The sequence below is a fragment of the Schistocerca piceifrons genome, chromosome 1, assembly GCF_021461385.2.
Source record: "Schistocerca piceifrons isolate TAMUIC-IGC-003096 chromosome 1, iqSchPice1.1, whole genome shotgun sequence".
NCBI classification, from domain to species: Eukaryota; Metazoa; Arthropoda; class Insecta; order Orthoptera; family Acrididae; genus Schistocerca; species Schistocerca piceifrons.
Window position 1 is genome coordinate 112507781 of NC_060138.1, and position 17761 is coordinate 112525541.

The 17761-nt window shown below is 36.1% G+C and overlaps 1 protein-coding gene across 1 annotated transcript in view; it reads left to right on the forward strand.

Annotated features, from left to right (window-relative positions):
• Positions 1-16956, forward strand: part of LOC124795806 (serine protease snake-like) — an 88171-nt gene extending 71215 nt beyond the window's left edge. Inside the window, exons 5-7 of the mRNA XM_047259891.1 lie at positions 9866-10143; positions 15142-15284; positions 16267-16956. Coding sequence (XP_047115847.1) covers positions 9866-10143; positions 15142-15284; positions 16267-16437 — 592 coding nt within the window. The 3' untranslated portion in view covers positions 16438-16956. The remainder of the gene's footprint in view (positions 1-9865; positions 10144-15141; positions 15285-16266) is intronic.
• The last annotated feature ends 805 nt before the right edge of the window (positions 16957-17761 follow it).

Below are 17761 nucleotides of genomic sequence, written 5' to 3' on the forward strand. Positions count from 1 at the left end.
AAACGTTGCTTCTAGAGTAGGAATAAGCTATGGAAGTGCTCAAGCCACCATTGCTGATAAGATCAACTACAGGAACTTGTCTACTATGCAATCTGATACTTTAATGGGGGAAAACAGTAGGAAATTCAATTAATAACTGTGGAACGTCCTCAGAGTCCAGAGTCATGATACTGCATTACCCCATGTTTGGACCACTGAAGGAATGACTTGGAGGACACTGGTTTGATAACACTGCAGAGGTTTAGGAGTTCATGCACAAGTCACTGTGCACATGTTGTTGTTCTTTCTTGAGGGGGGGGGGGGGGGTTACTATTAAAAAAGTGCCAATGTGATGGGAAAATTTTTGTAAAAAATTCAGGACAGTACATAGAAAAAAGAAGTGGTGTTCAGAAATGTAAAACTGAGCACATCACAGAACGCAAATGTGTGGCATGCTGCAGCTACAATATCAATGAGAGATAAATGGAATCAGTTAACTCGTATAAATACCAGGATATAATTATTTGTATGGATGTGAAAATGTGAAATAGAATGATAACATCCATCTATATCTAAATGGATACTCTGCAAATCACACTTAAGTGCCTGGCAGAGGATTCATCAAACCACCTTCACAATAATTTTGTATTATTCCAATATCAAACAGTGCGCAGAAAAAATGAACACCTATATCTTTTCATGTGAGCTCTGATTTCCCTTATTTTATTATGATGATCATTTTTCCATATGTAGGTTGGCATCAAAAAAATGTTTTCACATTTGGAGGAGAAAGTTGGTGATTGAAATTTCGTGAGAAGATCCCACCGCAATGAAAAACGCCTTTGTTTTAATGATGCCCACCCCAAATACAGTATCATGTCAGTGACTCTCTCTCCCCTATTTCATGATAACACAAAACATGCTGCTCTTCTTTAAACTTTTTTGATGTATTTCATTAATATTGTCTGGTAAGGATCCCAGGCGGTGCAGCAGTACTTAAAAAGAGGATGGAAAAGTGTAGTGTAGGCAGTTTCTTCGGTAGATCTGTTGCATTTTACAAGTGTTCTGCCAGAAGCCTACAGTCTTTAGTTTACCTTACCAACATCATTTTCTCATTGTTCTTTCCAATTTAAGTTGGTTGTAATTGTAATTCCTAGGTATTTAACTGGATTTATGGCATTTAGATTTAATTGACTGATTGTGTAACCAAAGTTTAATGGATTCCTTTTAGCACTTATGTGAGTGACCAATTGACAATTTTTGCACCATGCAGATCTCTTTTTCCAAATGTTTTGCAATTGGTTTTGATCTTCTGACGACTGTACTAGATGATAAACAACAGCATCATCTGCAAACAACCTAAGACAACTGCTCAGATTTTCTCGTAAATTGTGTATATACATCAGAAACAGCAAAGGGCTGGACACTATCATGGGGAGTGCCAGAAATCACTTCTGTTTTACTTGATGACTTTCCATCAATTCCTACGAACTGTGACCTGTCTGAGAGGAAATCACAAATTGAGTCAAATAACTAAGATGATATTCCATAAGCACCCAATTTCGCTACAAGCTGCTTGTGTGGTACCGTGTCAAAAGCCTTCTGCACATCTAGAAATACAGAATAAATTTGAAATCCCTTGTCAATAACACTCAACACTTTGTGAGAATAAGGAGCTATTTGTGTTTCACATGAACTATGTTTTCTAAATCTGTGTTGACTGCGCATCAATAGACCATTCCCTATGAGGTAATTCATAACATTTGAGCTCAATATATGTTCAAAAATCCTGCTAAATACTGATGTTAATGATATGGGCCTGTAATTTAGTGGATGATTCCTACTACCTTTCTTGAATATTGGTGTGACCTTTGCAACTTTCCAGTTCTTGAGTATGGATTTTCCGTCAAGCAGGTGTTTGTATATGATTGTTAAGTATGGAGCTATTGCATCAGCATACTCTGAAAGAAACCTAATTGTTTTACAGTTGTGATCAGAAGTGTTGCTTTTATTAAGTGATTGAAGTTGTTTCACTACTGTGAGGATGTCTACGTCTACATTACTCATGTTGGCAGCTGTTCTTGATTCAAATTCTGGAATGTTTACTTAGTCTTCTTTGGTGAAGGAATTTCAGACAGCTATGTTTAGTAACTGTGCTTTGGCAGCACTGTTGTTGATAGTATTTCCATTGCTGTTGTGCAGAGAAGGCATTGATTCTGTCTTGCTGCTAGCATACTTTAAACACTACAAGAATCACTTTTGATTACCTGCCAGGTTTTGGGACAATGTTCTGTTGTGGAAACTATAATAACTATCTCACATTAAAGTCTGCAATAAATTTCAAGCTTTTTTGAAAAATTGCCAATCTTGGAGATTTTGCATTTGTTTAAATTTGGCATGCTGTTTTTGTTCTTTCCGCAACAATTCAGTAAAGTTTACAAAAAAGAATTCAGGTTTGTATTTGGTCTCCATTTATACATAGAATTTACAGCTGAGTTATCAACACCCCCCCCACCCCCTTCAAATCATAATATACCACAGATATCTTGAACAAAAAATTGTGCACAATAGTTGGAACAAAGCACGGTTCACACCAGTCTATGAGAATGGTTGCAGAGAATCTGAGGACTTATTCTGAAATCACATGTAATGAGGTATCTCATCGAGAATGACTTCCTCCACACTAGCTAGCATGGATTCCAAAGACATCACTTATGTGAAACATACCTTGCACTTTTCTCACATGATTTCTGAAAATCATTTGGCTTACCAATGCTTATTAACAAAACATCAATGATCTGACATCAAACCAAATTTGTGATAGGATTCAGGATTTCTTGTAGGGAGGATGCAGCATGTCATTTTGGACAGTCATTACCAGATGCAGAAATAACTCCATGCATGCCCCAGGGGAGTGTGTTGGACCCCAGTTGAGTGCTTTATATAAATGACTTAGCAAACAAAAATAATCTCAGACGTTTTGCAAACAATACATTTAACTATACGGAAGTGCTGTCAGAAAAAAGCTGCATGAAAATCAAATTTTGAAGAGATTTCAAAATGTTGGAAAAACTGGCAACTCGCTTCAAATGACCATAAATTTGAATTTATGCCCTTCACAAAATGCAGAAATGGAAAATTGTAGCACTTTAATCTCATGAGTCACAATTGGAATCAGACTCTTGGGTGAAACAGTCTGTGGGTACATGAAATGGAATAATCAATCACATAGGCTCAGATGTAACTGAAGGTGATAGCAGTCCTCAGATCATGGATAGGATATTGTGGAAGTAATGCCAGTTACTTAGGAAACTGCTTACCCAGTGCTCAAGTGTGTGGAACCCATACCTGATAAGACTGACAGGGATTGTTTTTGTTGTGGTCTTCAGTCCTGAGACTGGTTTGATGCAGCTCTCCATGCTACTCTATCCTGTGCAAGCTTTTTCATCTCCCAGTACCTACTGCAACCTACATCCTTCTGAATCTGCTTAGTGTATTCATCTCTTGGTCTCCCTCTACGATTTTTACCCTCCATGCTGCCCTCCAATACTAAATTGGTGATCCCTTGATGCCTCAGAACATGTCCTACCAACCGATCCCTTCTTCTGGTCAAGTTGTGCCACAAACTTCTCTTCTCCCCAATCCTATTCAATACTTCCTCATTAGTTATGTGATCTATCCATCTAATCTTCAGCGTTCTTCTGTAGCACCACATTTCGAAAGCTTCTATTCTCTTCTTGTCCAAACTATTTATCGTCCATGTTTCACTTCCATACATGGCTACACTCCATACGAATACTTTCAGAAATGACTTCCTGACACTTAAATCAACACTGGATGTTAACAAATTTCTCTTCTTCAGAAACGCTTTCCTTGCCATTGCCAGCCTACATTTTATATCCTCTCTACTTCGACCATCATCAGTTATTTTGCTCCCCAAATAGCAGGGGATATTGAATGCATACAAAGAAGGAAGCACAATTTGTTTCACTCACAGGAGAGCCTCATGGAAATGCATCTGAACTGCCAAACACTTGAAAATAGAGGCACAATTTAGAGGACCAGTATAAAGAGAGGAATATACTAAAACCATCCGTGTTGTACCCAATGGTGCCACAAAGACAAGATTAGACTAATCATATTGTGCATTTAAGTGAGCACTTTCCACACACTGTACTCAAATGCACTGGTAGGAAACTTAATACCATACATGGTATTGTATTATATTGTATTGTATTGTATGTTAACCGGGGACCTAGAAACGACGGAGAGGCTCTGTCCCCGCCGCAGTCGCAGTGGTCCGCAACGCCACGACTACTACCGCAGTCACTTCACCCCTCCACCGCCCCATGCCGAACCCAGGGTTATTGTGCAGTTCGGCCCCCGGTAGACCCCCCAGGGAACGTCTCACACCAGACGAGTGTAACCCCTATGTTTGTGTGGTAGAGTAATGGTGGTGTATGTGTACGTGGAGAACTTGTTTGTGCAGCAATCGCCGACATAGTGTAACTGAAAGCGGAATAAGGGTAACTAGCTTACATTCGCTGAGGCAGATGGAAAACCATCCACAGTCTGGCTGGTTCACCGGACCTTGACACAAATCCACCAGTCGGATTTATGCCAGGGTCCAGACGCTCCTTCCTGCTCAGAAAGCCGTGCGTTAGACCGCATGGCCAACTGGGCGGGGTGCCATACATGGTACTACAGAAAGTTCCCTTTTACACACAATTCCATAGTTTAAAATGAGTGGTTGTAGCTGCAGATATTTTTAGGTTGGTTGGGTTTTCTTAAAAATGATGCTTTATAAACAAAACAATTCTACAGAAAAAATATGCAGTTGACTAATTCCACTGTGGAATGCCTACCAACATAACAGAAACAAAACTTCATTGATATCAATGTCATATTTGTGAAAGGCTGAAAGGGACAATAAAAAATGGGAGAACTCACTTTGCAGCACCAAATTCTCTCTTTTCAGGAAACTCTCTCCTGGCCTGGTTAGCTGAATTATAGAGCAAGTTCACCTTAAATATTACAAAAACTAATAATGTACTTCATTATTTATGAAACAGCAGTTTCTCACAAAGTATCAGTACATCATACATACCTTGGACAATGTACAATACTTCGCTGTGAAACAATCTTTCCATCACTCTCCATGGTGACATACTGTTGCACAGACTCTCATGTGTATTTGGGGTCAGAAGTTACATGCTCCTTGTAATATGCAGTGAAGGAACAAAGTAATGCAGTGTGTTACACCACTCATCAGGAAGGGGAACATTTGTCAACAGATCTGGATCAATTCTTGTCATGTTAAAACAACCATAATATGGTTACCAGCTCCAGTTTGCCACTAGAAAGAAATTGTTTGTTACCATTAACTATACTCTGCTCTTCAACCTCTTCCATCATCACTGCCTCTAGCTTGGTAATAGCACCATAAACTTAAACCCTGCTGCTTATTAGTTACATGTGCACACGCTTACCTGAAACACTTACGTAAACAAAATCCTATATAACTGCACAGCTATGTTTCACATGCTGGAAGAATTGTTCTATAGACCATTGTGAATCACAAATAGATATCAACAATATTTACTGCTAGACATCATAAACTGCACCTAGAGGCCCATGGCTTGCCTCCTAAGTGCAGATGGTCTGCCAGCCTACTTCTGAATTTCGTAAACTCCAAGAAACTCCTGAAATCGTTCAAATATTGAGACACTTATTTGTAATTCTTTCTTGTATTCAGCCTTGGAGTTGTCAAGCACACTATTATTCTCATGATGTGGCAAAAAAATTTCATGACCTCTTAATTTAGAAGCAGTGTAATAAAGTTGGCCAACCTTTAAGTCTCTCTGCATACTTCAAATGGTTCAAATGGCTCTGGGCACCATGGGACTTAACTTTCTGCATACTTCCTTCTGCCTTCTGAAAATCTTATCATATCGCCTTTATCTTACAAAACGTGAAGTGCGGGCCAAGTGAACAAAACAATATTATTTGCCAAGAAAGTTACAGTGCTCTAACTTTTTCTAGGCTAAATTTCTAACATGTAACTGTGGTTCACTGGCTTATTGGTGTATTCTCTGTGATGTGCATGGGTGGGACAAAGATAAAAAGTTATAGAATAAAACTATTTTTTTCCTATAAATAAAAATACCTTATAACACCATCTTAAGCCTGAATATCACACAAGAGACACAGTCTCAAAGTGAAAATGCCACCCATGAGAAAACAAACAGTTATGGACCAGTATATTACAAAAAATAAGCTCAAAGAAAGTTACAACAACACACTTGGTTAAATTTCAAACCATCAAATGCAGCAACAAGGCAGTTATCAACGGACAGATGGGTGAAAAAGGATGAAAAAAAAGAGTGGAAATTGCGAACATTTCAACAGAAGAAAGGCAGGAACCCACATACAGTGAACCAGCAAGCTGTATGTCAAACACGATGAATGCCATCCCTGGAAAACATCAGGATTTTTTTCCACTAAGTACACAAACTCAAATAAGTGAGGTAAGTGGTCAGGCAAGAAACGATTTACTACCTGTACATAATTTGAAATTACGCCATCAAAATGTTCAGTCACTCTCAAATAAACTAAATGAAATAGAAATAATGTTAAATGACCTAAAATATATTTCTGTACTATCTTTACAGAACACTGGCTCAAACAAGATATGTTGGAGCAAACACACATTCCTCAGTTCAAACCTGCAAGCATGTTTTGTAGGAAAATATTGAGTCATGGGGGTACTTGTGTATTTATTAGAGAAAATGTTGAATTCAATAGTGTAACTAAACACCATAAACTGTCCTTTGATAAAGATGTGGAACATTCTACAGCTGAAGTACTGAGGCAAAATACAGTTATTATTTGTGCATACAGATCACCAGATGGAAACAAAAAAGTGTTTTACAATTGCATGGAGGATCTCTTGGAAGAAATTCACTCTCCCAAGAAGAATATAAATATATGTGGCAACTAATATTGATTTCTTGAAATCCAATAATTTCAGAGATGACAATTTAAATCTACTACAATTGTTCAACATCAGTGCAACAGTAACTGAACCAACTCAAGAAACACCAATCTCTGCATCTATTATTGATCAGATCTTGATAAATAGTGCAAATATGCCTATAACATACAAGTTGTAAACACAAGTTTTAGTGATCACAATGCTCAAATTTTTGAAAAAGAATATTTCAGGACACTCAATTCCCAGTAGAATACAACACACTGTAAGGAATTTCAGTACAAAAAATTTGGAATATTTTTGTTCACTCCTGAAGGGTGGAAGTTGGAAAGATGTAAATGACTGTAATGATACCAATGAGAAATATGATAAGTCTATGGCTACATTCAAACATTTTTAATGGCTTTTCCCAAGAAAATACCTACATCTAATTCTACTCAAAAAACAAACAAGTGGATTACAAAAGTGATAAGGATATCATGTCAAAATAAAAGGAGATTGTATGAGTACTCCTAGGAGAATACTAACCTGACTTTATTACATATTTCAAAAGATACAAAACTAAAGCAACCTGGCAAATTATAAGGAAAGAAATGGGCACCAGGCCAGTTAATCACAGTAATATAGAGCTGATTATGAATAAAAATAAACTAATTGATCCCAAACATGTAGCTAGTACTTTCAACAATTATTTCTCTAATATAGCACAGCGGTTAATAAATACACACCTTGACAAACAGCCAGCCAGTCATTCAGATCAAAATATTCATCCAAACACATTATTCATGTATCCAGCAACACCTAAGGAACTGTCAAGAATCCTAAAAGAATTACCTAATAAATATTCAGTGGGTGTTGATGAAAAACCAGATGCTATTATTAAAGTTAGTGCAACATTTCTTGTGGAACCACTAACAGACATAGTAAATTCATCTTTTGAGAGTAGTGTGTTTCCAAATAATATAAAAACTGTAAAAGTAACACATTTGTGTAAGAAGGGTGCAAAAAGTGATATTATTAATTGTAGGCCAGTTTCAGTATTGTCAGGCTTCATCAAAATTATGGGTTAAAATGTTCCTTAGGAGATTAACAGTTTTCTTAAATAAAGAGAGGCTAATAAGCAACTCCCAACATGGGTTCAGAGCTGGGAAGTCAATGCAGACAGCAAATTTTGCCTTCTTAAATAATATTAAAATCAGTGGATGATAAGCAACACGTACAGAATCAGGGATATTTCTAGATCTAAGTAAAGCGTTCAGTGTTATTGATCATGGCATTCTCTTGGGTAAATTAAGTAACTGCGGAATTAGAGGCCAGTCTGAAAACGTGCTCCTGTCGTACCTCAGTAATCATCAGCAGATTACAGAAATAAAACACAAAGTTAGTGAAACACAAAAAATTTCTAGTTTTTACAGTGATGAGGAGAAAATAAAGTATGGAGTCCCACAAGGGTTAGTTTTGGGGCCTGTCCTATTTCTGGTGTACATAAATGACTTGATTCATAAAATACACGATGGAACCACTGTACTCTTTGCAGATGACACTAATATTCTAATTAAATCACAGAATGAGTAAAATCTGCAGGAGGCTGCAATATCAGTTATGCATACTGTAGTGCACTGTTTCAGACCAATAGGCTCATCATAAATTCTGAAAAAGCTGTGGCAGTTAACTTTCATACCACCCACAACCTCCAGCCAGCAAACCCTGTTTTCACTATTGAAGAAAAAAAATTGTGTTGAAGGTCAGTCATACAAAATTTCTAGGCATTCATGTCCAGGCAGAGCTGAAGTGGAAGGTGTACCTACACAATTTAAATTAGAGATTGAATTCATTAACATATGCTGTTAGGATCCTCACTCAGAATACAAGCTGCTTACCAGTGCTGACAATGTACCATTGTAACATACTGTCGCTACTTATGTACGGAATAATTTTTTGGGGAATTCTACAAAAACATTTAAAATACAGAAAATGATTATCAGGGTGATAAAAAAAGCTAAATGCAAGAATTCCTGTAGACCATTTTTTTTAACTCAAAATGTTGCTGCTGCCTTGCTTGCACATATACGAAATACTAATTTTCACAAAAGGGAGTATCTTAAAAAAGGAACATCTCTTCAGACACAGCTATGATATACACACATATGAAACTAGGCAGTAGATGAACCTATACATGAACACAGTAAATACAAACTTATGCAAATAGGAGTGTATCATACTGGAACTACGTTACATAACTATTTGCCTTCTTTCATAAAATGCATACCAACATTAAATGTATATAAAATAAAGTTAAAACAGTTCTTGCTTCACCACTGCTTCTATTCTTTGTCTGAATTTATGGAACATCGAAACAAGTAAACCTTATTTACGAAATTTTTCCAATTGTCAATTCATAATATAGTTTACACTGTGCTTATCATGTCACCTTATTACTTAATAACTGCTATTATAACATACAGAAGCAATGTAGTACACCAGCCTACATTATTATGCATTTTGATTATGTCAACAATGTAGTCAAAATGACTACTGTATTGTAAATTAACTACTTTACCACCGTTCTATATCACACATACAAACAATGTACTAAAATGATTCTTGGACAAATAAACAAATTTAAGTACTAAAATTATGGGGAGAGAGAGAGAGAGAGAGAGAGAGAGAGAGAGAGAGAGAGAGAGAGAGAGAGAGAGAGAGAGAGCGAGAGAGAGCGAGAGAGAATTATCTGAATGACCTATTGTTGCTAAGGAAGGGCTATTTTTATTTGTTTTTGGTTATAAAAAATTATTGATAAATGTGGAAAACTGGAATAAGGCCTGTTGATAGCTTTATACAAATATTTATCATTTTACAATCAGCAGAGACTAAAATAAAATTCAATCTCTACAGTGGTATTGTGAGACGTGTACGCCTGGGTGATGTTGACTTGACAACACCAAATGGTGATGATGAAACTGTGCAGGTGATCGATGTTGACAAGGTAACCCCACATCCCTTGTACAAAGAACTAAGAGTGTTCCATGATGTGGCTGTCCTGCATCTACACACACCAGCTAAACTTAGCTCACGAGTTCGTCCTGCTTGCCTGAATTCATTAACACAGCTCCCAACAAATCGAGTAATTATTGCAGGATTTGCAGCAGAAAGCAATCGATCAACAGAATTTGGTAAGTTAAAAAAGTATTTAAAGTGCCACTTTTCTGCAAGAATATTATTGTAAGAGGATGGCATTTAAAAAAGTTAAAAAAATTTGTTTCTATTCAGAAAGCATCTTTGTGATCTACTTTTGAGTGTATTATTTGTTACTGAAATATAAACTTCTCTCGTTACCTACAGTCACCTAGTGGAAATCCAATGCAAATATTTCTTTAAATTTTGTGGTACGTCTCCTGTATCTTTTCAAAGGCTTTCCCTATTTCATGTGCATTTTCTTCACTTCGTTTATAAATATAGACACTGACACCCATTACTATTTATTCTGAAAAGTATAGATCTGTATCATGTATTTGCATTTGTTAGAAAACATACATACATCCATAAAATATAGAAATTATACTATATCTTATTTGCACGTGACAAATGATATTCACCTTCAGCTACTGAAGTAGCAGAACGTGGGAAGATGAAAAGTTATTTGTTCTCCTATGCCAACATCTTTGTCTCAAAGGACGACTTGCACCTAACCTCCTCACTTAATTTGTTTTGTACATCTTACTTCTGTCTTCCCCTACAGTTTTTAACCTCTACGGTTCTTGCAAGTAACATGGTAAGCTATCCCTTAATGGCTTACATAAGTCGTATCATCATGTTCTTCCTTCTTGTCAATGTTTCCTGCAGGTTCCACTCCTCACTGATTCTGCAGAGAACCTCCTCATTTCTTATCTTATCCCTCCATCTTATTTTCAACATCCTTCTGTAGCACATCATCTCAAATGCTTTGTTCTATTCTTTTTTTGTTTGTCCCACAGTCCATGATCCACTTCCATAAAGAGATGCTGTGCTCAAAACGTATGTCCTCAGAAATTTCTTCCTCAAATAATGTTGTATGTTGGAAACTGGTAGACATCTTTTGGTGAGGAATACCCTCTTTGCCTGTGCTAATCTGCCTTTTATATACTCTGTGCTTTGTATGTTGTGTAATTTAGCCCCCAGTTTTCAAAAGTTTACCGCCGATCACATTTCTGCTACTCGTCATCATTTTCATTTTTCTTAGACTTTCTCTCAATCTGTATTCTGTACTCATTAGACTGTTCATTCCATTCAACATGTCCTGCAATTCTTATTCAATTTTACTGATGATAGCAATGTTATCAGCAAATATTATCATTGATACCCTTTCAGCCTGATTTTTAATCCCACTTTTGAACCTTTCCCTTTATTTAGTCATTTATATTTATTTATTAATTTATCTATTGATATCAATATAATAGAGGGAAACATTCCACGTGGGAAAAAATATATCTGAAAACAAAGATGATGTGACTTACTGAACGAAAGCGCTGGCAGGTCGATAGACACACAAACAAACACAAACACACACACAAGCAGATGTCTGCTTGTGTCTGTATATGTGTGGATGGATATGTGTGTCTGTGCGAGTGTATACCTGTCCTTTTTTCCCCCTAAGGTAAGTCTTTCCGCTCCTGTGATTGGAATGACTCCTTACCCTCTCCCTTAAAACCCACATCCTTTCGTCTTTCCCTCTCCTTCCCCTCTTTCCTGATGAGGCAACAGTTTGTTGCGAAAGCTTGAATTTTGTGTGTGTGTTTGTGTTTGTTTGTGTGTCTATCGACCTGCCAGCGCTTTCGTTCAGTAAATCACATCATCTTTGTTTTTAATTTATCTATTTGTTGATGTAGCACACATTTTATCACATTAATGTTGTAACACTTGTAAAAATAGAAGCCAGAATAAAAATTTAGAAATTTACATTCATGTACAAAATATAGGCACATCTAAGTTGTAATATTATGTTTAGAATGGTAGCTTCTTTATAAACACAACTTGATGGGTTGTAAAAAAATAAAAAAACAAAACAAAACAAAAAAACAGTGTTCTATTTACATATACAAAGTAAAAGTCTATGTACATACATACAGACTAAAGATGCATAGCTGAAAAGTTACTGCTACATATTGACTGATTTTACTGAAGTAAGAAATATGCTACTTAATTTGTATAAAAATGCAGAATTTGATGTCTGCGTAGAAGGGTAACTACACACATCAATTAACAGGGAGTACGTTTGGAAAAGGAGTTTAATTTTTTCTGGAAATACTTTGATTGATATAAATTTCTGAATACAGAAAACACGAGGCAGAACCCACAAATTTGAGTAATATTCCAAAATCCATTAATGGTATAGTAGTTGTGGATTATTAGTAGACCTTTCACCTCTCTTTTAAATGCATTAAAGTTTGGTATTCCTTTGATCTTATCTGGCAACGAACTGAAGAGGATTTTTGGTTTATATAATACACTGTATTGGTATATTGATTTTGTGAAAGTAACTTCTATTCCTTGTTGCATAATTTTTGGCATCACTGAATGATGTTGAATACTCTTGAGTCCTAATGGAATAGATACTCTCAAGAATAAATTTAGACTGGAGGATAATAATTTTAATTTTTTAAGAATGCCTCTATATGATTCTTTGAAAGGAACGCCTTTTATTAATCTTACACCTTTCTTCAGAAATATAAATTACTGTTTTACAAATGTGGCATTGTGTTGTTGATGCTTTGATTCATACATTGAACAACAGTGGCAAAAGACTGCAACCCTATCTTACAACCTTCCAAATCTGAGCACTTTGTTCTCGGCCTTCCATTCTTATTTTCACCCATAAGTTCTGGGATGTATCGTACACTGTCCATCTTTAACTGTAACTTACACTTACGAGGTGTGTTCAAAAAGCAAGGTGACTTTATATTTTTATGCAAAAAATATTTATTTATTCATGTTGTTCCCCTCAGATACAATACACTTGTGCCAACGCTTCTTCCAATCCTTGAAGCACTTCTCACAAGCACTTTTTGGTATAGCTTTGAGTACTTCCAGTGATGCAGTTTTTGTTTCCTCAATCAGAATCTTTGTCCTTTCAAAGGTCCCTTCAGTTTTGGGAACAGGAAAAAGTCACAGGGGGGCAAATCTGGTGAATATAGTGGCTGAGGCATGATTGTCGTGTTGTTTTTGGCAAAAAATTTCTCACAAGCAATGATGAATGAGCAGGTGCACTGTCATGCAAAAGCCATGAATTGTTTTTCCACAATTCCTGAGGTGTTTGTGTATCGCTTCTCGCAAACGGCACATAACATCAAGGTAATACTCATTGAACAAACAACCTTGAGGCAAAAAAATCATGATTCACTACACCTCGGTAACTGAAAAAAACAGTGAGTAAAACTTTGACATTTGATTGAACTTGGCATGCTTTGACTCTCTGGGATGTTTCCATTGGGATTGTCTGACTTTGGTTTTGATGTCATAACCATAAACCTATGTTTCGTCACAAGTTATGACCCTTTTGAGCAAATCAGGATTATCATTGGCATCATTCAAGAGCTCTTGAGTGATGCTCATGAGACGGTTCTTCTGATCAAAATTGAGAAGTTTTGGAACAAACTTTGCTGACACACGTCTCATGCCCAACATATCCAAAAAAATTACATGACACGAGTCAACTAATATGCCAACATCCTCAGCAACTTCTCTTATGGTAATTTGATGATTTTCCAAAATGATTTTCTTCACAGCTTCAATGTTATCATCTGTTGTTGATGTGCTGGGGCGTCCAGAGCGAGGTTCATCATTGGCATCTTCTCGGCCATCGTGGAAGAGCTTGTACCACTTGTAAACATTTTTGTTTCTTAACTTGGAGCAGACTCACCGTATGCCATTGTCAACATGTAAAGTGTTTTAGAGCACTTGATTCCATTTTTCACACAAAATTTGATGCAGATTCTTTGCTCCATTTTTTATAATAATTGAAAATTCCTGAGCACACTAAAACACTCCTAAACTTTCTATCTGTCAAAAACAAATAAAGTATCCTGTACACTTGAAACTGTGAACATATGTTTGGGACATATGTACCAACATACTGAAAAAAAGATCAATAATCGAATTATGTTGGCCATGCAATTCGAAAAGTAACCTTACTTCTTTAACAGGCCTTGTATTTTTCTGAGATATTTAGCCATCTTGCACCATTTTAAATTTTCACACATTTTCTAGGTCAACAAATAATATGAATTCATCTTGATTTTTGATAAGTCTTGGTCCTATTATCAACTGCAGCATCAGAACCGCCTTCACCTTTCCTAAAGTCAAACTGATCATCATGTAACAGATGCTCAGTTTTGTTTTCCATTCATCTAGACAGCTTTGTTCATAAAATGCTTTTGTCATTGGCGGAACTAACAAAGAGGCTCACTGTTAAGACATTAGTACATGAAATCAGTTTTTCTTGGATATTGAGACATTCAGAGAATCTCTAACAATTTGGAATGAGGTTTCAATCAGATTGACAATGTTGACAGCATTTCACATAAGTGATAATGTTACCTCCAAATACTCATTAAATAATTCTGCCATGTTGATGAGAAGAGATTTGATTCATGAGTCCTTTAGCTGTATCTGAATAATTGGTGAAGCAGCTGAGAATGAACTATTTGGTCATGTGTACAACTTACTCAAAAATTATTGTTCGAGATTTCAATAATAGATCTTATACTTCATGCAGCTTGTTTTTATATTGTTCAGACTACTAATCATCTAGTGTGTCAACAACATTGTATCATTATTTCTAGCTATTGTAAATTAATTTAATTTAATATAAATTTTTATTTATATTATTTTATTTAATTTAGTATTAATTTTTATTGTTATAAATACTTTACATGGATCATTAAATAACATTAAAGTCTATAAATGTTTACATTATTGTAAACTTACAATTGATTGATAAATAGACTTTATAGCTTTTCATAAACTTTATCACTGAGATAATATTAGTTGATGTAGCCTACAACTCATACATTTCTATATATTTAAACAACAGGGCATAAGGTCCTGCTAAAATAGGTTGATTTTTTAAAAATACATCCTTTAAAATTTGTAATTCATTTCGTCTAAGTTATACTTACTCACTTTCTTTCCTACAGGCACAGCACGCTATGTGGATGTCACTGAAATACCTGCATTACAGTGCCAAAAAGCACTCCCACAACTGACTCTCATGGGTGTCAAAGCTAATGAGTCACTGATATGCGCTGCAGATGAAGCTGGTGGCCGTGACTCTTGCAGGGTAAGATGGCTCTCATAAATGCAGTCATGTTTTCGTTCATCTGTTGAAAACATATGTTGTTTCATTGATCACCTCATGAAGTAAATTTTGTGTGTGTGTGTGTGTGTGTGTGTGTGTGTGTGTGTGTGTGTGTGTGTGTGTGTGTGTGCCTGCACCCGTGCACACACACACACACACACACACACACACACACACCAGTATTTATTTAGTCCTGCTTCCTGGATATTTACTGATATGCGCATATAATTGTGAAAGAGGGAGTTATAATAGATGGGGGAAAAACTACTTACAACTAATTATCACTGGTTTAAAGGAGATGTGTAAACCTAAATGTAATTAATCAAGTGATTTATGAAATGGATGGGTTAATAATTTGGTCATATAATTTACATTGAGGATTCCCAGTCTGTTGCTTTATGTCCTTGGACAGGGTGAAGAGACCTATTGTGAATATTTTTGGAATTAACTATGTTAATGCCATTATAAACTTCATGTCAAAATAAGTATTATGGATGAAAATTTATAAAAAAGCTTTTTATGTACAGTATATCTCAAGATGTGAGTTTGCCAAAAAGTATTAAAATCAGAAGTGAATAGCGTGCGATAAATTCATAAATGAAAAAGAGGAAAAATATCCAAAATAGTTCCATCAGTTTCCCATAATGACACAGCATTTTCAACAGTTTATTAAAGAACAGTTAGCATGGAGTAAAAATGCAGAGAGATTTTCACATTGACAAAATAAGATAATTTATGAAATATTAGAACTTTCTGCATTTAGTTATAGAATAAAGTAGTCCAAAACTGCTCCATCACATCTGACCAAATTCTAGATTTAAGGGTTTTGATGCTGTTGTACTGCAAATCGAGAAACACATAACAGATCAAGGGGTAATGAGCCACTTATATTTCATTTTCAAAAATGATAATTTATTTCAGGATTTGGAAAACTGAACATATTTTTCATTACATTTTGTTTCAGGATGATTTGGGAAGCCCCCTTCAAGTTCGGCTTGACAAACCTCACTGTCAGTTCAGTGTTGCTGGATTACGTTCTTTTGGATCAGTGCTCTGTGGGAAGCCAGGTGTCCCTGCCGTGTATACTAGCATTGCTGAATACTTAGAGTGGATAGAGTCTGTTGTTTGGCCTTAAATATTGGGTATCAGTGTGAGAGATGAAAGTATTATTCAGATATGAAAAGTGGTACTCAGCACTGCAGACAACTCTTGACAGTTTACTACGCAGTGTATTTAATGAACTGCAGATGAATAGGGTGGAGTGTTAAAAGTATTATTGGAAGACAGTAAAAATGCAACTGTTGCATCTGTGACTTGGAATTTATTATTGGTAAGCAAAAAACCAGAAAAAAACATCTGTCAGATATTTAATATGGGCTCATACTTATTTTTGCAGCCCATTTCTACACTGCCATTTCCATGTCAATTTTTACAGCTTTATAGTGACTACAGCAAACACTAAATAAAATATGAGATAGAGAATGTTTACAAGAAGCAAAGTAGATACTAATGCAGTGGTTTCAGAAGTTATAAATCTCATAAAAGACCATGATATTTCAATCACATTGCTTTACCAGTTTTTACAATTTTGTAATTGAATTAAAAACTATTGTAAATGGTGAATGTGATTTCTAAATAAAGGAACTGAATCCTTGATCTTTTTTTATTGTGACTTTCCACCTATTTTGTTCTTCTACATCTACATCTACATCTACATGATTACTCTGCAGTTCACATTTTAAGTGCTTGACAGAGGGTTCATCGAACCACAATCATACTATCTCTACCATTCCACTCCCGAACAGCGCGTGGGAAAAACAAACACCTAAACCTTTCTGTTCGAGCTCTGATTTCCCTTATTTTATTTTGATGATCATTCCTACCTATGTAGGTTGGGCTCAACAAAATATTTTCGCATTCGGAAGAGGAAGTTGGTGACTGAAATTTCGTAAATAGATCTCGCCGCGACGAAAAACGTCTTTCCTTTAATGATTTCCATCCCAACTCGCGTATCATATCTGTCACACTCTCTCCCCTATTATGTGATAATACAGAACGAGCTGCCCTTTTTTGCACCCTTTTGATGTCCTCCATCAATCCCACCTGGTGAGGATCCCGCACCGTGCAGCAATATTCTAACAGAGGATGAACGAGTGTAGTGTAAGCTGTCTCTTTAGTGGACTTGTTGCATCTTCTTGTTTGAAACTGCCTACAGTTTATTTTGCACAGCAAGCAGTTGCTTTATACCTTAACATTGTAAAATTTTCTTCCATGTGATTTGGGTTGACTGAGGGGGATGCAAAAATTGTTGACTGCTTGGTGAGAGAAAAATAATTTAATAATTTTGAAAATCAGAAAGACCCCAGTTTGAGGGTGATTCTTAATGGAACAATTAATCACAGCAAATGAAAGGGATTCGCAGTAGTGAGAGAGGTATGAATGGGTTATCTCCTAGTGCC